This window comes from Mixophyes fleayi, chromosome 1 (assembly GCF_038048845.1).
Source record: "Mixophyes fleayi isolate aMixFle1 chromosome 1, aMixFle1.hap1, whole genome shotgun sequence".
Lineage (NCBI taxonomy): Eukaryota > Metazoa > Chordata > Amphibia > Anura > Limnodynastidae > Mixophyes > Mixophyes fleayi.
In genome coordinates, this window is record NC_134402.1 from 183,405,962 (window position 1) to 183,428,287 (window position 22,326).

At 37.8% G+C, this 22,326-nt stretch overlaps 1 protein-coding gene across 2 annotated transcripts in view; it reads left to right on the plus strand.

Moving 5' to 3' along the window:
• Nucleotides 1-1,343: 1,343 nt before the first annotated feature.
• Nucleotides 1,344-22,326, plus strand: part of TEX15 (testis expressed 15, meiosis and synapsis associated) — a 78,841-nt gene continuing 57,858 nt past the window's right edge. The window contains exons 1-5 of one of the 2 annotated variants that reach the window (XM_075204603.1): nucleotides 1,344-1,418; nucleotides 10,413-10,520; nucleotides 11,189-11,354; nucleotides 15,980-16,217; nucleotides 21,446-21,589. In XM_075204603.1, coding sequence (XP_075060704.1) covers nucleotides 10,421-10,520; nucleotides 11,189-11,354; nucleotides 15,980-16,217; nucleotides 21,446-21,589 — 648 coding nt within the window. In that variant the 5' untranslated portion in view covers nucleotides 1,344-1,418; nucleotides 10,413-10,420. The remainder of the gene's footprint in view (nucleotides 1,419-10,412; nucleotides 10,521-11,188; nucleotides 11,355-15,979; nucleotides 16,218-21,445; nucleotides 21,590-22,326) is intronic. The other variant, XM_075204604.1, reaches the window with a different exon arrangement.

Consider the following 22,326-nt stretch of genomic DNA (forward strand, 5'->3'; position numbering starts at 1 on the left):
CATAACACAAACTAATGACATACTCTTGACTCTTTTAAGTGTTATATTACTCATGACAAAAAATGGCAGCAATTTGGAGTGTAAATATTTTAATAGTTTTAGTTTTTATTGATTAAGCAAAGTCACCCCAAGCTCACAAAAAGGTGCATGATGTCACATTACAGGAAGGACATCATTTTCACTGCACCTCAACATTTTTCTTTGTTCGCAATTGTGGGCTAGTCAATTAATATTAGCTGAGAGCTGATACACACTAGAAGATCAGGAGATCACACAGAGTGGGTAGTGGTGGTTAGTATTGGGGAAATGGAAATGATTTTAGAGGCAGAACTCCTGTTGAAGGAGGGAATGGATATGGTAACAGCCCTATCTGCCCTGGTGGACTTTATCACTTGTTTTCTGATGGCGCGGGTCTCCCTGACATAGCCTGTCTGTGCTCTGCAGAGTTCTTTTTCACACGGAGCAGCAGTAATGAGGAGCTACTGTGAAGACTAGAGCCCTTCTCCACTGGAAGATGCAGCAGGTGTCTGCTGGAGATGGGCTTCAGTCCCCACAATCCTCTTGTCGCATATGCTACACCACCGTTCTCTCACATATGTGACTAGGGCTGGGATGGTGGCGGACATATGGGTGTCTCATGACCAGAAGGGAGGTATGTGTGTTACAGAACCACAGGAGTATAGACTACATGTCAAACGTTATGCCGTGCACAATTTACATTTGACATGTCATGTAGTCGAACACAAATAGGGTTGGGGTTATGGTGTACAGATTATTTCAATCCACCACTGATTGAGGTGCGCAATCACCCTATCAAGGTAGTAGGAGAAGAAGAAGGAAACGAGAATTTCCCCTGGACCTACAGTCATTTATCTAATAGCATGAGACAGACTTATGTGAAGTCAGTTGATAAAGCACACAGTGCATGAAGAAAGTAATTCCACACTATTTACTAACACTGAACAATCCTTTTAATTTTTCCTTTTATATACTAAAATAAAGCATTCACAGATAACTTTTTCCAGAATTTCCATAATAATGCATTTCAGTGTGTTTTTATTTGTTTGCGTTTTTCAGCTCCATTATTTCACTACATAAGACCATTTTTATGCAAATTATTATCATGCATAAAATGGTGTGGTGTGCAGAAATGTGGTGTAACCCATAGCAACTAGACATATGTTAGATTTATATTTTTACTCCGTGCTTGACTAGTGACAGATATAATCTGTGTACTATGGGTTGTGACACATTTCTCCACAAATTGCACCTTTTTATTAAATGAGCCCCAAAATGTTTGTAGTTAAAATGTATTTGACCGTTCTCTTTCTGTTTTAAATTTCAGGCATGTTCAAATAGCTGTTGGTGAATATCTGGCCTATAAACTTGCAGTACAGTGAAGACTTTAGATTTTATATGTAGGTATGCTGTTTTCTTATTTCTGTGCATTTTTTTCTTTAAATTGGAATATGTTCATGTTCTGTAGAGTTTGTACTGTCTTGCAATTTCTTAAAACCGTATTCCAAGTTAAAGTTAGTTTGACTGAGCTACTCTTTCCCCTTAAAAGAAACGCCTATTTTCAGTCAAGTTTTCCAGCACTACTACAGAAATGAAATAGCTGAGGGGAAAAACTATTTCCTGCGTACGGTTGCTGGGCTTCCAGTAAAGGGAAGGAGCAGCTCTGTTCAATGTTATTGTTTATCTCAGAATGCTGCTTTAAACAAATCCTGTCGTTTTTAATAAAAGATTAGATCTAAGATTAATTACCAATCTTAAGAAAACCATCTATAAAAGTATGTCATTCCTTCTTTGCCTTGTGTTTCCTGTGACAATACCTTACATATTACTAAATTATCTGTTGGTGTGGGCTGAAGATCCTGCGCCACTAATCTTACATGATCGTTAAGAGCCAGTGTGATGAATCTAGCCGATTTTGTACAGTTTGATGGTGTCACAGACGTTTTTACATGAGCGCGGTGAGCTTGCTCCCGTCAGTACATGGGAAGTTTACACTAATGCATGGTTGTAGTTTTATAGTGTTGTTATGTGAAAGTATGATTTGTTTAATGATGTACAACTTGGAAGAAAAGACAAACTGCATGTTTGTATGCTCATGTTTTGTTGAATTAATGTGTGTTTGTTTGACCTTTTGTCTTTCTTAGACCATTTGTATTTAATCCCTTTTTTTTTTTTTTTTTTTTTTAAATGTAAGTCATTGTTTATCACCTTTTATTACCAAGCAAATTTTGGTTGCATCCAGACAGTTTTTTGTTTTTTTTCGTTTACTAAAATACATTTTGTATTTTTTTTTTTTCTGAAGAAAAAGGGCCTTCTTTTGATAGCATATTGGAATAAATATCGTCCACTTGTATTTGGAAACGAGGCAAGATTAGTAAAAAAAGGTAACTTTTTGTAGATTCTGCTTTTTGAAACTTGCATAGTTCATGCAAGTTCATTACTGATTGAGCTGCTTTGTGATAGGTCCAATAGTACTAGTATGAGGTCTATTCCCCGGGACTATTTTTTGCTTGGAAGTCTTCATGACATCACAGGACCAGAAATCAGATTAACAATTAGTCGTAGTTACTAAAGTGGATAGCTTCCCCACTTGTCATGCGGATGACTCTGGGGTTTGACTTCCACATTACCTTAAGAAAACCCGCAATTCAGTTACAAACATGCAGATTAAAAAATGTATGAAATTATTGTTAGGCTACATTGTATGCCATTTAAAACCGCCATTTCATCTTTGTCTATGGTAAATTATGTAATTTCCTAGTGTAGCTGTTTAAACCTTTGGAAAAAGTTCTCATCTGTTATACAGTAAGTAGTCTTTTTATTATTATTTGACTTATACCAATCGTTATTCTCACTTTGTTTAAAAGTATATTGGCTTTCCCATAGCCGTTAACCCGTACCCCACCCTCTGAGCCAATATCAAGGGATGGAATTACAGACCCATGCCAGCAGCATAGATCTCTGATTGCAATGAACGTACTTCTCTGTTGTCTATAAGTATCACAATGGTGTTCGTGTAACAATATGGATAAAAATGTGGAGTCAGTCAATCTCAAAACGGATCCCCAGTTAGCATAAATGATATGCAGATAGCTACCGCCTCGATGATTCCTACGGGTACGCTGGGTCTCCGTGTCTCCACTCATCAAACAGCAGACAAGGAGCTGTGTGCTCAGTTCCCTGCCTCCGATATACAGCTGATCAGTTTGAGCTCCATTTGCATGATCTGCTGAAAGAGTGCTAGCAGGTAATCCAAAACACTCTGAAATGCCGGTACTGAAGTAATTATTAGAGAACGATTTCAAGACTAGATGCAGTGTCCGTGGAACCTAGAAACATAGACCCTCATAAGTCCTTGGTCCTGTCCTGACAGGACAGTAATCATATTTTATTTTATTTTTCAATTTTTATTTTTCATGTGGTTATATGTTTTATGTTTGTAATAAAGCTGTAATTTTTAATTCCATGAACTCATCATTTTTCAGTAGTATCTCTTTTTCCAGCTGTTTTTCTGTTGTTTTTTACATTGGAACTTTACTTTTTATATTTGTTGTTATCATATTTTGCTATACAAATTACCCGTAATAACTTCTTTTTGAGTAGGTGTGCAAGTCAATTGCCTGTAGAAGTAATAAATAGCAGACTTTTCCTCCCACCTGGGAAATTGACCCCAGTCTCTCCTGTAACAGTCAGGAATGCTTACCGATACACTTCCTCTTTTGTCTGCCTTGCCCTGCCCCCTTCATGTCTCCCTTGTCACTCCTGTGCCTCATATATACTGTTCTTGTCTCTCTTGCTGCCTCATGTCTACTCCTTTGTCTTATCCAATATATGCTTCTATTACCTGGTGATATCTCCTAATCTCCACTAGACACATAGCAGAACACTACCGAAATCCAGCAAACCACAAACGCATCACCTGTCTCCCTTCTCTTCCAAAGTCCTTTTAAATGTGCCTTTTGGAATGCACATTCTGTTTGCAACAAACCTACCTCCATACATGACCTCTTCCTCTCAAAAACCTCATTCTTCTGGCAATAACTGTAACATGGCTTACACAGTCAGACACTGCCTCACATATAGCCCTTTCACATGGTGGCTTCCATTTCTCCCACACCTCCAGACCTGGAGGCAGACAGTGAGGTGTGGAGTTGGACTGTTTCTCTCCCCACAGTGCACATTCACAGTTCTAGCAAATGTCCCATCACTTATGTTCACATCTTTTGAAGTACATGCTAATTGGATTTTTAATCCATTCTCTATGCATATTGCTGTGATCGGACCTCCCTGGAACACTCCAACAATTTCTTGAGGATTTCTCTGCATGACTCACTTCTTATCTTATGACATCCCCACCATCATCATGGGTGATTTCAACATCTCCATTGCTAATCTACGTTCCAGTGCTGCTTCAAAATTTCTCTTTCTAACCTCCTCCCTCAACCTCTCCCAGAGGCTTAAATTCTTTACTCACCGGGATGGCTGTAAAAGGATTTCTAGGGTGATTATGGGGTTTTAATCTCCTTAATAATCTGGCAAATGTATGGATGACCATTTAATACCGTTAATTATGCAACCAACTCCTCGCAAAGGTACTTCTGATTTAACCTGAGAAATATAATTCTTATTTTCCCTTAAATCCACAGGACCAATATTCATATAATAGCTTATGCTCATATCTTCAAGAAAAACTATGCACAAAATATAGTTTCATTTAAAATGTGTTGTATTATTAACATTCTAATTGTAAAACTTATGTATATATTATAAAACAGTAAACAGCGTAATAATATTTTACACAAAGTACAGATTTTGGTTCAATATATTGCATTTATTGTCTGTTATATAAATATACAAGTCATTGTGTATGTGTGTAAGTCAAGCTTTACCTATTGTTCCAGGTGTGTAAATGCATTGTGTGTGTGTAGGGGGAGGAGGGGGGGGACCTGTGGGGGAGAAAGAGACACACACACACACATAGTTGCCAATTTGGCTTATAACAAGCGGAATGGAGCTTGTTTTTTTTTTTTTTTTTTTTAGAGTTGCAGGGTTTTTCTGGTGGTTGCAGGTTTTTGCCCTCCCCCCCCCCCCCCCCCCCCCCAATAAAACGTTATTGCATTGTGTATAATAACTTTTCAGTATAAAGGACGCTGCTGTCCTCTTAAGTGGGCGTGACCTCAGGTGTTTGTAGGTATATGAGAGATAACGGGAGCTGCCTTGAGTTTACAGCTGCAAGACTGGCCTTCTGCCTAACAGCGCTGTTACTGCCTTGAGTACAATGACAACTAGTTACCGACCATCTCGCTGTGAAGATGTTTGTACCGAGGGGACTGGAGATCAAGAGACATGGGGTGAAGAAAAGAGCATCTGGAGAGTACTTTATATCCAAAATTCAGTCTCCGTTATCTTACCCCTCTTCCACTATAACGGCTGACGTTCTATTATTACAGCCTGTCCATATTCCCCACTTATTTTCCTCTAGCCCCCGCAGGGCCTCTTCAATGACACAGTCTATGCCCTGCGAACCCCTCCTTCATCATCTGCCTCTTCTCCTGCCCATCTTCCAGTACCCACCCTTTGTGATGTCCCTGTCTTACCAACCTCCCTATTTCCTGAGTTACTGTTAACATCTGTCTATGGTTTTGCCAGTTTATCAACATCTAGCTCCAGTGCAACACATATTTCAGCATCTGCCTCCTCTATTGCCCATTTTACAGTGCCCTCTCCTTGTGATGTCACTGCCTCACCAAAACCCCTATCTTCTGCACCGGTGGTAATATCTAGCCCCAGTGCAACACATATTTCAGTATCTGCCTCCTCATGTACATGTTTCAATACTTACCCCTTGTGGTGTCCCTGCCTCACCAGCCTCACCATCTCCTGAGCTACTGTTAAAAACTGTCTCTGGTTGTACTAGTCTATCAACAGCTACCTCCAGTAAAACACAGATTTCAGAACCTGCTCTGCCTCCTTCTGCCCATCTCTCAGCTTCAGCATCCTCTCCTGCCTCACTTTTATCATCTGTCTCTCATCCTGCACCTCTTCCAAAATCTTTACCTCCTTCTGAATCGGTGATATCCTCTGACTCTGCCCTTCCTTCTTTCTGTCTTAGAAGATGAACCCATCATTTCTTTCAGCAAACTTCAGCGTTGGCTCTTCCTGGGGTAACCTGTCTGTGTTGTATGCAGTAGATATGAAGAGTATATATGTTACCATATAGAGCTTGATGTGTGCAGTTATGAGTGTAAAGCTAGAGATATATTGCAGTGTACAGAGAAAACAAACCCCTAAAGTGCAGCTATAGCTCCTGAATCTTCATCTTTAGTTACTGTAACTGCAGAAAATGCTGCAGATCCTATTACTATTAATATTATCTTGATATTTGTATCCTAAATAAGAAATTAATTAAAGTTTGGCTTTTTTGGGGGCTTTTTAGGATTGCTTGGGCTTGTTTTTCACTTAGCGGTTGCTTGTTTTTCATTTCAGAGTTGGCAACCCTGGACACACAAGCATACATTTTAACATTCCAAATATTCTCACATAGTTACCACATTTATCCCTCTATCATTTCATTTCACTTATCTCAGTCAAAGTCCAACAGCCGTTATTCACTATCCACATTCCCTTGACATGTAGATGGCAGCCATTTTACAAACATGGAGCTTCTAGATCCATTTCCCCTATTGTCTGAACTCAGCATGCTCTAAACACATGGTATTTGCTGCCATATTAACTAAATCAACATTTCCAGCAATAAACCACATTATTTCAGAGCTATAAACTACCCTTTAAACCAACAGTCTAACAAAATGTCATATTGAACAATCTGACTACTTCCTGAACAATCCAATCACTAATTTCTGCCACACTTTTCAACAGCAACATAGCAGACTTTCCAATACCATCTACATGGTTTCTTCACTTTCTCATGAAATACTTTTCCAACACCACCATTCTATCTAACAAACAAACTATGCACAACCATTTCCATACACTTACTGTACATTTACACTAAGCTGCATTTCCATACACTTCTATTACACAACATTTGCAATTTCCATTAGCCTTCCAAGAACAACCTTTGCCAAAACCACAAATTCTTTCATGACCAAAACTTTACTAACTTCATTTCATCTGAACTCACAAAATTCCATTCAAATAACCTAACAAAACTCCATTACAACATTAAACCAACACAGAACCACACAGCAACCATCTTCCATTACAACACTCCTTTTACAACTACATTTTTCCTGCTAGCCAGGTTCTAATATAAATGGCCTCTCCAGGCCCCTTATACAAACCACCATTCCATTTCAGCAGTTCGGCCATGTGTGTCCTCCCAGGTAGAAAAACAGCCAGCAAGTGAGCTTCACTGTGAGCTTCACTTCCCTTGTTACATGAGATTAAAAACTTTTCTTGTGGGTGGAGTTTACATTTCCACAGGAAACAGACCACAGCCTTTCAAATGTTAATCTCACCAACTGCTCAAAACTTGTTTCTCTGGTATTCAAGTTCCATAGTAACAGGTGTGGGAAGGGATTGTATGTGCACAGTCACTATGCTCATTCAACTATGACTGAATTCTGATATATATTATAAAATGAGATATAAAATAATAGATTATTTATATACTCCATCAATGGTTATTGCCTTGATCTTGTTTTCTCTAGATTATACTCAGTTTCTAATTTCCTTAACACGCCTTTCTTCCTATAGGATCATCTTATTTGCTAAACGCTCACTTCCAGTACTTTTAACTTCTCTGCTGTCAAACTACCAATCCCCCTAATACCCGCAGAAATCTTAACTTAATCTGCAACAATTTTCCACCTCTCTCCAACACTTTCTCTCCCCAATCTCTATATTCTTCGCTCCTGATAAGGCAGTACCACATTTTTACCAAACCTTAGCAACTGCCATCACGTTGACGTCGATGTCAACCGTGCAACACTAATGTAACGCTGTACAGAGAACTCATTCACATCAGTCCCTGGCCCATTGGAGCTTACAGTCTAAATTCACTAACATACACACAGAGAGAGAGAGACTAGGGTCAATTTTGATAGCAGACAATTAACCTACTAGTATGTTTTTGGAGTGTGGGAGGAAACTCACGCAATTACGGGGAGAACATACTAACTCCACACAGATAAGGCCATGGTCAGGAATTGAACTCATGACCCCAGCGCTGTGAGGCAGAAGTGCTAACCACTTAGCTACCGTGCCCCATCTTCATTTGATCTCACAAATGAAGAGGAAGTATCTACTCTTTGCTTATCTTCCTACTCTACTTCCTCTCATCTTGATCTTATAACCTCACAAATCCGTAGATCCCTGTCTCCTGTGTGCATTCCAACTATAACTAAAATCTGTAATCCCTCTCTCCCTCTCTCTTCTGGTATCTTCCCGTCATTGTACAAGCATGCAGTGATTACTCCTATTCAGAAAAAACAAAATTTTGACCCAGACTCTCTCTCAAATTACCGTCCCATCTCACAGCTCCCATGCCTCTCCAAGCCTCTAGAGAGAATTGTCTACTCTCGCCTCATACGCTTCCTTTCTGCAAACAACCTATTGAATCCTTTTCAGTCAGGCTTTCTCTCTCAACACTCCACAGAGACTGCATTGACTAAGGTTGTTAATTATTTGATCACTGCTAATAACAAAGGCCATTACTCTCTTCTAATTCTCCTGGATTTCTCTGCTGCATTCAACACTGTGAACGCTGTAATCACTAGGTCTTCAAGACACTGTCCTATCCTGGTTTTAATCCTACCTATCTAATCGCTCTTTCAGTGTTCATTTCTTTGGATCCGGCTCTGCTCTGCCTTTATCAGTAACAGTCCCACAAAGCTCAGTACTAGGTCCATTGCTGTTCTCTATCTATACCACTTCTCTTGGAAAACTAATAAGCTCATTTGGATTTCAGTATCATCTATATTCGGATGATACCCAAATTTATCTGTCCTTTCCTGATCTCTCGTCATCTGTGTTTTCCCGCATTACTGACTTTCTTTCTGCCATTTCATCTTGGATGTTGTCAACTCAAACTCAATCTATCAAAAACAGAGTTAATAATATTCCCATCCACCAATTGAAGTTACCTACCCTGACATTTCTATTTCTGTTGATAACTTGACCATAAATCCCACCGTGCAAGTTCGCTAGCTAGGTGTGATCCATGACTCGCAACTGTCCTTTGTTCCCCACATCGACTCTATATCTAAATCATGCTACATACATCTAAAAACATTTCCAGAATATGCACATATCTTACACAAGACTGCAAAAACTTTAATTCATGCACACATCATCTCCTTTATTGACTATTTCAATTCCCTCCTTACTGGTCTTCCCCTAAACAAATTCAAACAAACAAATTCAAACCCCTACAATCTATTTTGCATGCAGCAGCCAGACTGATTTTCCTTGAAAATAGTTTTTCCTTTGCTGAGCCACTCTATCAGACTCTACATTGGTTGCTTGTTATTTACAAAATCCAATATAAAATTCTTCTACAAACTTACAAGGCCATCAACAAAATTGCACCAACATACATTTCCTCACTTGTCTAAAAATATCTCCCAACTCGACACCTCCATTCTGCATAATATCTGCGTCTCTCATTTACTCTCATTCCTGTTTTACAGGACTTCTTTCGAGCTGTGTGATATGCATTCCTCTGTTTACACAACCTGATTCATGTTTCATTGAGGAATTCCGTCACTCGCACAATAAGACTTTCCTCTGGTCTACAAACTTTCTTGCGTTTTCTGAAAACCCACCTCCTCAGACAAGCTTATAATATTACTCAACCACAGTCTCAAACTCACTAGGTTAACCTTTTACCACCCTTTACACAATTCACACAAGACAACAACCCTCTGACACCAGACCAACATTGCTGTGTGACTGGATAACATGGCATACAAATCACTTTTACCTTTGCAATCTGGCTGGTCCAATATGCAATATGTAGATTTAACCTCATGTATCTGACTCCCATTGACCTTAAGATAGTAAACTTGCGAGCAGGGCCCTATTATCTCTTTGTCTGTTTTACTCATTATTGTTTATTACTGTGTTTGTCCCCAATTGTAAAGCGCTACTGAATTTGCTGGTGCACTATAAATAAATGTTGAAGATGATCTTTCCATCCCCCATCTTCTCTACTTCGCCATTGCCCACTTGCCCACTCTTATTTCTTTTTATTATAGTTTAGGGATGGACAGGATGCTTCATTGTTGTTAACTAAAGCTCTATAACCATCTGAAATATGCAAAATATGGCGTTGGAAACTTTTGTTAGATGTGTGCTGTTGCCACAAGTGCACCTGAGCTCAGAATTGGAAGAACATTGCACTCATTGATAATAAAATTCTTATTTTAAAGCAGATAACATGGAGGATCAAACTATGTTTTCCTTTGGAGTGAAACATGCAGAAAATAAACTTCTGCATAACTTCACCATCCCTAAGATTAAAAGAGATACTGAAAAAGGTTAGTATGCAGGTAACATTGAAGTAATTTTAAACTGTATATAGAAAAATGAGTAATGTTGTTGCTTTCAATTCACATTCTTTTAGGTCTCACAAGAGATGATAAATTAAATTGTCTTTGATTATTTCCATGTGTACAAACATTTTTTTTCTTCATAAGTGAGTGCTAGGGGTATTTGTAAACAAAATAAAAAAAACCCATTTAATTATTTTCACCTTGACCACAGTTAACTAGAAGCTTTATGCTATAGCGTTCCACATTCTCCTCCCCTTTGGTATCTTTCTACAGTTTTTATTATTAATTTTAATTCAGTAAAATAGTTTGTCTGAGACTACCTGGACAGGTATAAGATATTTGGAAAATATGTAGATAACTGTGTGATGTGCATTCCTTTGTTTACACAACCTGATTCATGTTTCACACACTTTGAGAAAGGCGTATTTGTGGATATTGCCTCTAAGACTCCAGCAATTAGCATGCTGCCAACTCCCGTACGACTTGTATGCAAAAGTGCCCTTTTATTTGTTAATTTGTATAGTAAATTAACCAATAAAAAGTTTGTTTAAATCATCAACATGATTAAACACACAATCTAATATTAGTAAATAAAATGTTTGTCTGGCGTAGTGTAAGTTCTTTTTCTTTATCCTTTTTTTTTTTCCCCCCAGACTGTTTTGTTCGTTGTATGCCAAACCGAAGAGAATTCAGTGACATCCTGGATACATTCAATAAGGAAAGACTAAATATGAGCTGCGATCTGAAGAAGTCATGGAATTTTTTAGAAATGAAACTTGTTATCAATAAGGATTTAGAGCAAAACTTTTTTGAAAAGAGGTAACTAGTTTTACAAAACTGTTCAAACATATTCAGGATGCTGGAAGATAGATTTTGAAGGTCTTCTTAGGTAACAATAAAAGGTTTAAGCTGTTTGTGGCCAGACCAATCTTTGTACTAAATGTCTGGTAACCCAAATAGTTTTTTTTTTTTTTTTTTAGAACATCGTCATCATCAACATTTATTTATATAGTGCCAGCAAAGTCTGTAGCGCTTTACAATTGGTGAGCAACCATTAATAAAACAATACTGGGTAATACATACAGGCAGAGAGGTAAGAGAACCCTGCTCGCAAGCTTACAATCTATGGGACAATGGGAGTTTGAAACACAATGGCATGTGCTACATCATATTGCACACTGGACCAGCTAGAATGCAAAGGTAAAAGTATTGAGTGGGCTGTGTGTGTTGCAATGTTGGTCAGAGGGTTGTTGTCTTGTGTTAGCTGTGTAGAGGGTGGTAATAGAGTAACCTAGGGAAATTAAGATGGTGGTTGAGGAATATCATAAGCTTGTCTGAAGAGGTGGGTTTTAAGAGAACGCTTGAAGATTTGGAGACTAGAGGAAAGTCTTACTGTGTGAGGGAGGGAATTCCACAAAGTGGGTGCAGCCCTAAAAAAGTCCTGTAACCGAGAATGGGAGGATGTGATGAGAGTGGAAGAGAGACGCAGATCTTGTGCAGAATGGAGGTGTCGAGGAGGGAGATATTTTGAGACAAGTGAGGAAATGTATGTCTGCACAATTTTGTTGACGGCCTTGTATGTTCGTAGAAGAATTTTATATTGGATTCGTTGAAATACAGGCAGCTAATGTAGAGACTGACAGAGTGGCTCAGCAGAGGAAGAATGGTTTGCAAGGAAAATCAATCTAGCCGCTGCGTGCAAAATAGATTGTAGGGCTTCAAGTCTGACTTTGGGAAGACCAGTGAGGAGGGAATTGCAATAGTCGATGCGGGAGAAGATGCGTGCATGAATTAAGGTTTTTGCGGTGTCTTGTGTGAGATATGTGCGCATTCTGGAAATGTTCTTTAGATGTATGTAACATGATTTAGATATGGAGTTGATGTGGGGAATAAATGATAGTTGTGAGTCAAGGATTAGACCTAGGCAGCGAGCTTGCGGAGTGGGATTTATGGTCATGTTATCAACAGAAATAGAAATGTCAGGCAGGAAGCTTCTGTTTTTGGGTGGGAATATTATTAATTCAGTTTTTGAAAGATTGAGTTTGAGATGGCGAGAAGACATCCAAGATGAAATGGCAGAAAGACAGTCAGTAACGTGAGACAACACAGATGGTGAAAGATCAGGAGAGGATAGATAGATTTGTGTATCATCCGCATATAGATTGTACTGAAATCCAAAGGAGCTTATTAGTTTTCCAAGAGAATTGGTGTAGATCGAGAATAGCAGAGGACCTAGGACTGAGCCTTTTGGTACTCCAACTGATAAAGGAAGCGGAGCAGAGGTGGATCCCGAGAAATGAACACTGAAAGAGCGATTAAATAGGTAGGATGAGAACCAGGATAGGACAGTGTGGTCAGCAGTGTTAAATGCAGCAGAGAGATTTAGGAGAATTAGAAGAGAGTAATGTTTTTTTCTTTTTGCTGTGATCAAATCATTGACAACCTTGGTCATTGCAGTCTCTGTGTAGTGTTGAGAGCGAAAGCCTGACTGAAGAGGATCCAATAGGTTGTTTGCTGTAAGAAAGTGTTTGAGGCGAGTGTAGGCAATTCTCTTGAGAAGCTTGGAGGGGCGTGGGAGCTGAGAGATAGGTCAGTAATTTGCGAAAGAGTTTGGGTCAGAATTTTGTTTTTTAAAAATAGGAGTAATCACTACATGTTTGAATAGTGATGGAAAAATACCAGTAGAAAGAGATAGATTACAGATTTTAGTTAGAGGGGGAATGAGCACAGGAGACAGGGACCTAATAATTTGTGAGGGAATGGAATCAAGAGGAGAGGAAGTAGAGTAGGAAGATGAGAAGAGAGTAGAAACTTCCTCTTCATTTGTGGGATCAAATGAAGAGAGTGTCAGAGGGTGTTGCAAAGGAATTGAGCCGATTGCTTGTCAAGGGAGACGATATCATGGCTATCTTTTCTCACAAAAATTTTGAGGGCATAATTAGAAGACCCAAATCAGGATTATGTGTAAATATAGAGGGACTGTTACAGAGTTGGTTGTAAAAGGTGAGCACATTACTATTAAAAATAAAATAATAAATAAATATGCACCTGGTCTATGATTATTTATCAGCAGCTGCAAGTATTTGCACCTGCCATTTAGCAAGGGTAAAAGATATACCTTCTAATAGTCATATATATATTTCTGCAGGTCTGCATGAGCCACATTTGCGTGAACACACCTTTACTGTACTCGGCCAATGTTAGAATTCCTTTTCCCCGCCCTCATTTCCAGACACAGGCAGGCATTCGTGTCAGAAATGCCCAAATCTGTATAGGCATGCATGCACCCACTTTTTGTGATTTCGCAGAGTGATTTTACGCAAGATACACTGCACAATCTGGCATACGTCCGACTTGGCATTAGCCCCAGAACGGTAATGGTATATGAGATTTCTTGGGACAAGGTGTTTATCACCTTTTTAAATTTCTGTTAGTGCTGCTTTTCCAACTACATCTTCTGGAATATTATTTCACTATTTAACATTGAAAGTAAAATCATTGCTAATGGTATGTAATTTGGGCAAAATGTTGTCAAGAGGATATCTTGTCCCATTGTCGTTGGAAACATTTTTACTGTGCACACTCAAATCCACACAGAGACTAATCTGGCACATTTTTAATGGGGTAAAATGCCAGATTACCTATTGCTGGGGAAAAAAAAGATCTGCACGCAATGCTTGAGGGAATATGGCACGTACATGGGATGGAGCACATTACTTATATCATTAACAACTCAACAGCCAAATTTGGTGCTATCTGGACACCATGAATCGATTATCATGGAGCCCCATCACCGCTAAACTTTAGTTTACAGCAGGAGGACATAGGACTTGGGGACTGAGCGACTCAGACACACTCTAGGTTCCCCCTTTATGCCTCTTATTAACCACCACTTCTTAGCTGATATCAGCCAGACACTGGTCATACATTCTCTTTTTACTCACAGTGAGAATGGAATAAACATGATAGGAGACTTTGAGGTTTATGTTTCAACATTTTGTATTTGATACTTGCTGACATTCATCATGCTATACCCCTCCCCACATCACCAGCTCACTTTTCTTTTCTTCTGTACCCTTCTGCTCCTCTTTTCAATAACAAGTATCTCTAAAAAAGTATTCAATATATATAATACTGAATATATCATAGTTACTGGTAGTGCAGTCGAGGAGTAGTTCCTTTAAATTACTGTGAAGTGTGCTCGCTATTGTAGTTCTATTAAGTATTGTGGGCAAAAAGTATCCTGAGTTTTGCTGGCTACTGTAGTTCTACACTCAGTACTGGGGAAATTGCAGAGAATAAGAGAGACAGAATTTTGCAAAAAGTTGGTAGTGAAGAGAGTGATACCCTTTATGGAAAGTTGTAGGGAAGGGATAACATCAAGACTGAAAAAATGCTTCTGGTCCACACTGGACTGTGATGAAAGTTAACTAGGCTGACTACTGAGGATAACTGAAGTTGTGAATATAGCAGAAGGGTTGCTAAGTTTTCCATGATTAGTTTCTGCTTAACTGCCTGCACCATTTTTCAGCCCATTCTTTCTGTATATTTGAGTTTCCCTCTTTGAAGATGGGATCCCCAGGAACTGAGCTAAGCTTTGGTTACACTTGAACTGATACTGCCGTGAGTCTTGAATGCTGAGTAACAGGATCACTGTCCAATTTTGTCATTTTCCAATCACATTTGCCACCATGACCATAATGATTTGGTTGGATGCAATCAGGATATTATTGAACATCTTGCTTATTTTGAGGCCACACACTGCAATACTAGACCAGTTTTCTGATAAAGCTTACATGGGCATCATTGATCTATGTAAAGATGCAGAGCATAGCAAGTGACAGAACAGAGTTGGTGAAAGTAGAGCATGATTTACTTTCCTCTGTGCTTGTTCTGCTACCTGCTTTGGAAAGATGGCAGCTTACTCTCCTCAGTTCACCTGCCAAAATGATATTATGGAATTCCCTAACTCCAATGTGTGCATAGTTGTTTTCTGACTACACTGTTTACTTATATAAAATTCTGACTATTCTTTTGGGTGACCCGATAATTTTACTCTATCATTTATTTTTCTGATGGAAACCGTGTTTTCTGAAAAATGTCTTGCTTTGGGATTCAAGTCATAAAATAAAAGTCCTGTAAGTATTATTAGCAGATCTATAATGAGCTTTCACTAGATTAAGAAACATCAGCATAAAATTAATTTGGTAAATTCTATTTATTTTAATATGAACTTAGTCATAAAAGTATATTCAAGTTAAGTGACATGGTATAGATAAGCTTGACACATGTTTCTCAATGTTTACCAACGCTAATATTGCTCTCTTTGTAACACTTTAATTTTCATGGATTTTTCTGTTTATAGCAATGTCACTTATCAATTGTATTTTCTCTAGTAGGTATATCTAATTACTTTGTTCCTGTTTTTTTGCATTCCTTTTTAGAACTGAGATGAAAGAACTTGGAAGACATGGACGAGAGCTAGAGGAAAAGTTCTGCTTCCTGGTGGTACAAAGCCAAGTTGCCACAGATATTTCGAACTGTGGATTAACTTCTGGAAATATGACTACAAGCGTGTTGGGCAATCCAGAAATGGGAGTTTATTTGTTCCGACATATTGATGTTGCACTGAATTTTGCTTATCGAAGAAATAGGGTTTCAAACATAGTGGTCGTTATTAAAGTAAATATCACATAAATCTTTTATTGATTGTTTTGCAATGAAACTTCATATTTAACTGTTAAATGTATGATATGTTCAAAAAACTTATACCTATATGACTAGATGTTTTTGTTGAATGTTGAGCACAATAGCTGTTAGTTGTGAAACTAGATTTATAGAGCAGTGTTTCCCAACCAGTCCTCAAGACCCCCTAACAGTCCTTTTTTTTAAGGATGTCATTGCTGGAATACAGGTGATTTAATTTGTGCCTCAATAAGTTTGTTTTAACTACTAGTACAAACATGGATATCCTCAAAATCTGAAATGTTAGGGGGGCTTGAGGACTGGGCTTGGGAACCACTGTTATACTAAGTTTGAATGCAGTTGAAAAACAGTTAATGTACAAATATATTTAAAACTGAGTAAGATTCTGTATGGCTTTGAAAAGCTGTTTTCTACTTTACGCTGTGGCTGAGAGCCGCTAGCTGTCCTCTTCAATAGTTTGCACTGGCAGTGGTCCCAACTCCCTGCTTATTTTACTACTCTGTTAGCTCCACTTAATTCTACAAAACAATTTACAGAATAGTGTGTATATTTAAGTTTCTACAGACAGATGAGACCATTGTTGAATCCAGATCCCACAACAAAACTACCACACGCTATGTAGATGTTTTGGTATTAGCACTGCCATAATAAATACTTGTGCAGTTGTATTCTGAAAAAGACTCATTAGTCATCTGTGACATGTTAAACCCAAGAGAACAAATACCCTTAAAAAGGGATTAAACTACTTAGGCGTACTTAGTGTCCAAGCAATGTGAAGGGTAAATGGATAAGTGCTATGATGGGAAAAAATTGAATATGTGAACAAGCACTCGTAAAAGTCTGATAAGCAGGATATATATATATATAATGTGTGTGTGTTTGTTTGTTTTTTTGGTGAATATCTTCCACAGCTCTCAAGGTAAAACAGGCAAGTCTTACATAGTTAATCTAAAAATAATGTGCTCAAATTGCCAACAATGGTGATCTAATAATAAACACTAAGTAATAGGTGCAATGTATCCCTATATTTTCATTTAAGTATAATGCATATCATGTATCATGTGGTGATTGGATTATTCTACCTAACCAATTGTTATAAGTTGAAAAAACTCACTTGGTGAAAGAGTAAACAATTTAATCTTGTTTTAAAATCAGTCTAAGTACAATGGATATATGGATATAGATAGATAGATATATATATATATATATATATATATATATATATATATATATATATATATACAATATTTATTCTGGTTCTAAAAACAACCTAAGACCAATAAATATATAAGAAATCAATCAAATAAAACAGTTAAAATAAGCAGAATTGTGCACTGATAGGCAGATAAACAATAGTCAAATCCTGGGATGAACTGATCAATTTGAGGGGTCAAAATGTCCATAATACCAGCTTCCAATGTTCTCCATGTATTATTGTAAGAAAATCCTGGTAACAGCGGGAAATCATAAAATAGGAGAGGAATTAAGTACCTTATGATTCTGTAAGATTATTGAGCTCAAAGTGGTCACTCCAGAGAAAACACATAGAACTGTCGGTAGCTAACGATGGGGCCCTTTGAGAGGCGTGGATCACGAGTACCTGGATAACGAGTGCCTGGATATCAGCTGATGGCAATACAGGAACAGGCTTACCAAATAGAGATGTCTATGGTCAGATGGTCGTGCGGCGTGCATTCCACAGTGGAACGCAACCGGACTTCCTGTGTGACGTCAAGGGGGCGTGCTCCAACGCGTTTCATCTGCAACAGCAGATTTCCTCAGGGGGTGTCTATATCCATTGGTCTTAGATTGATTTTAAAACAAGATTTAAATTATTTACTCTTTCACCAAGTGAGTTTTTTCAACTTATAACAATTGGTTCAGTATAATTATCCAATCACCACATGATACATGATATGCATTATGCATAGATGAAAATATAGGGATATATTGCACCTATTAGTGTTCATTATTAGATCACCATTGTTGGCAATTTGAGCGCATTATTTTTAGATTGTGTATGTATAGGAAGGGATTCCATTATAGTGCAGCTCTTGCCTACCTAGAGTTGAGTGCATAACTACTTAAATCTTACATTGTTATTTAGTATCGAAAAGGTAAGGTATTAAACCACAGAGCGACAAATATTGAAAACATGATTTTTTGGGTTGTAAACAATTGTTTGACTGCTGGAAGGAAACCTTGTGACAACAAACATAAGGATAATGCAATAAATCTTATTTTGTGAATAGCATTTTTGGTCTATTTACCAAATAATTTGCTAATATATGCATTCAGCCCAGGTACTCAAATGTAAAATGAAGTGTGACCTTACAAACAAGATACCTAAAGCAGTGGTTCTCTCTCAAAACAAGTATGTATAATTTAGGAAAAAAGCTATAGTACCCAGGAATAAATTTGTATGTTTTTCATTTGAAAGTTTTTACCCCAGTCAGTATGAATACAAAGTAGCCCTGGGCACAGTCCTCAAGGGAGGAGAGACCCAGGAGTTGTCAGACAATAATTTGTGTGTTTTTTTTGTAAATCGTTAGCACCCATCTTTCTTTCTTGTTTGTTTTATAATTTAAATGTTGCAGAAGTGAATTTTGGATGTCTTATTCTTATGTTAATTTATCTATATAATTTTACAATATCTGTTTGTTTCGCTCCTGTCTCTTAACAATACCCTTAGTATTACAGCGTAGCTTTAAAAGACTAAGATTTTATTCCTTGTAATTGTACTTCTCCTTTCTCAAAATCATCTTGTATTAGTCTTCATTAATAGCTGTAACAGCTGAGGGCACTGTTTACTTCCAGTATATGGCTACAAATGTATATGGTCACCAAAGAGGCTAATGTGGAATAATGCAATGTGGCTAACCAGTTGCACAGACTTCTGAAACACTTGGAGCTTATTTAGACTGTAAGGAGCATTATATAGGAGGAAACCAGGGAAAGAAGGGGAAATAGTAGATAATTAAGAGTGGTTCATAGTCGTAGTAGACAGGACTTTAAAATCACATTTTTACTTTTGCTGACTTTCATGTGTGGAATTGCATGAAAATTTTATGCAGGAAACCTATATTTTTTTTCTGCTTCATAAATGACCCTTACTGTGCACCGCTAGTTCCTTGTGTGAACAAATGATAATGCTAGTCTTCATTTTAATATGCCATCAAATATATTACAATGTTATAGATGTAACAGAGCTGCTTGAACATGAAGGTCTACATAGCTGTAAAACTGTACTGTACAGACTGGAACAGACAGCTAAGAGTTGGATAGTGTCTGTACACCCTTTAGTGCTGGGTTAATGAATAGCCAAGTGTTATTAAACAAAATGTCTCTTGGGGTTGAATTAGGTGACCTGAAATAAAACTAGTCTGAGCAGGAGTCCCTCTATATTACTCTGGCTCGTCATTTTTTCATGAATGTGAAGTTCCCAGGCAGGGACTTTAACAACTAGAACAAGGCCCACCTGATCAGGACAGAGGATCCCATGCTATGACTTTTATGTGCATCATGGCACTCACTGGATGTACTGAGCATTGGAAAATTCAATTGTGTATCTTACTTCTGGCCATCCAGTTTCACTTAACCTGAAGTTAAGAAACGAAATGTATTCATGGGTCAAATTTTGTAGCTCCTGTTCATTTGGTGGAATTTTATTTGTTCCATGCATTTGAACCAGTTCACTCTGCTCCTGAACAAGACAGTCCGGGGAGGAACAAATTTTTCCAGCTACTTAATTAGGACAACTGTGCTGCAGTGAAAATGGGGTTAACCATTAGCCTGATGGGGAAAAAGTCCTTTTTTTTTTTTGTAACTGCAAAGACACAGAAGTCAGGACCTCAGGTACCATCCTCCAGAATTTGGCTGTATAATACTGTACCACCAAACATGGCAAAGAAAAGTGCCATCCACCTAGCATCTTTAAAAGTAGAGTGGGAAACAAGTGGAAGGCAAGAAGTTTTCTAATTGCACGGTTGATGCAATCTATATATAATGCATGTTGTATTCTCTCTTTGGGAGTAATGCATATGGAGTTTCATTCCTCCTCCTCACAGATCTTTCCTCGTGTGTCATCTGTAAAAGTAAGTCCAAGAACCCCATTCTAAACATTTTAAAGTGGAGTTACTGGTAATTTCTGTGTATAAGGCTGAAATGAGGTGTGGGCATGCGAGGCTTACAAAACACAAATATTCAAAGTTTCTACACAGACTCTTTTAGTTACTAGCAGCTAAAGATAGGTGATTATAAAGCAATAGTTGGTTGAAGTAAACTATAATACTTTCTTCAAGATAATTAAAAAATTACATGCAGTTAAGAAGACTTTGCTTCATCATCTGCCTGTGTTTTAGGTCCCTTGCAAATTGTTTCGAAAAATGGAATAAAATCACTAGTGGGTTTGGTAACCCACTAAGCTAAACATTACTGATGAGGGAGGTTTGTGTCACACTGAGATCACTGTTTGATTAGGCATTGATTTAGGCTATGAGAGCAAAACTGATCTCTTAATGTAGTCTTTTGGGTTTATCAAAATTACACAGTACATGCTATTGGGCATTATAATGAGAGGCACTGGTGTAGCTTTAAAAAAAAAAAAAAGCTGGATAGGGGCATTGGAGCACGGTGGCCTAGCGGTTAGCACTTCTGTCTCACAGCGCTGGGGTCATGAGTTCAATTCCTGACCATGGCTTTATCTGTGAGGAGTTTGTATGTTCTCCCCGTGTTTGCATGGTTTTCCTCCGGGTCCTCTGGTTTCCTCCCACAGTCCAAAAACATACTAGTAGGTTAATTAGCTGTTAACAAAATTGACCCTAGTTTTTCTGCCTCTGTGTGTGTGTGTGTGTGTTAGGGAATTTAGACTGTAAGCCCCAATGGGGCAGGGACTGATGTGAGTGAGTTCTCTGTATAGCGCTGCAGAATTAGTGGCGCTATATATATAAATGATGATGATGATTGGAGTTGGAGGCCAGCTCAGACTTGGCATCAGGGCTCTAGAGAGCTTTAGTTACACCACATTTTAGCCACAAACTGTCGATATTAAACAGCATTTTATACTATAGCAGTACCATAAATATGAACTGGATATATTTTTTTTATTTTTGTTGCAGTACTAAGTATATGTTTATGCAGTTAAGTAATTTTGTATTTTTATATGTATTTTATACATGCTAATACAGTATTTGATGTTTAACCAGGTGCTGTGTGGCAAAGTTAAGAAAATTAACACAAGTTCTGCAATGAAAATAGCTTTGGATCCAACCCCAAATTTTGACAGTCATGTATCAAAAAAGGTTCCATTATGGAATGACCCGTTTGATGAGCAGGTTGCAAATTCCTTGGTATGATCTAACAGTAATAGCAAGAATCTATGTTAGAATACTCTTTCTTTCAGGTGTATTATTTTTCACTGAACATGGTAATTTAATATGTCTATTTTTATTATATATTTTACATCCTTCCCAAGTGCTCATTGACATAATTAAATCAATGCCTAGGTGACAAAATTATTTATTTGTAAACTATTTGCTAGGAAGAAATACATTGAGAATCCCCTATTGCTTTCAAGTATATCCTGAACTAGAACAATGAGGGTCGAGCTGACCTGCATGAATTGAACTTGCCATTACATTTTTGTGAAACTGTATTTACAGGTCCTGCACATAGATATGTGGCTGAGTTTATGGATTTGTGCATCAAGAAGGCAGCCATTATGGGATGTGTGATTCTGATAGGTAGACTCGGGAGGAGGCACAGGTTTTACTTTAATTTAAAAACATGAAAATAGAAATCATGTTCTGTCTGACTGAACAAGATATATTTAATGTGTATGTGTGTATATTTAATGGTATGCCTCAATACGGGACATGATAGGACTTTTTAGAATAGAGTATAGACTTGAAAAATCTGCCACCAACAAGGTAGTGAAGTCATAGTTTTAACCAGGAAAAAACCTTGTGCCTGTATACATCAAGATGTAATACATAATCTACAAAAATTTACAAGAAGCTTATATATAGCAAATAGGATAAGCCAAATAAATAAAATTACTGTTTTACTGTGTCAATGGAGACAAATA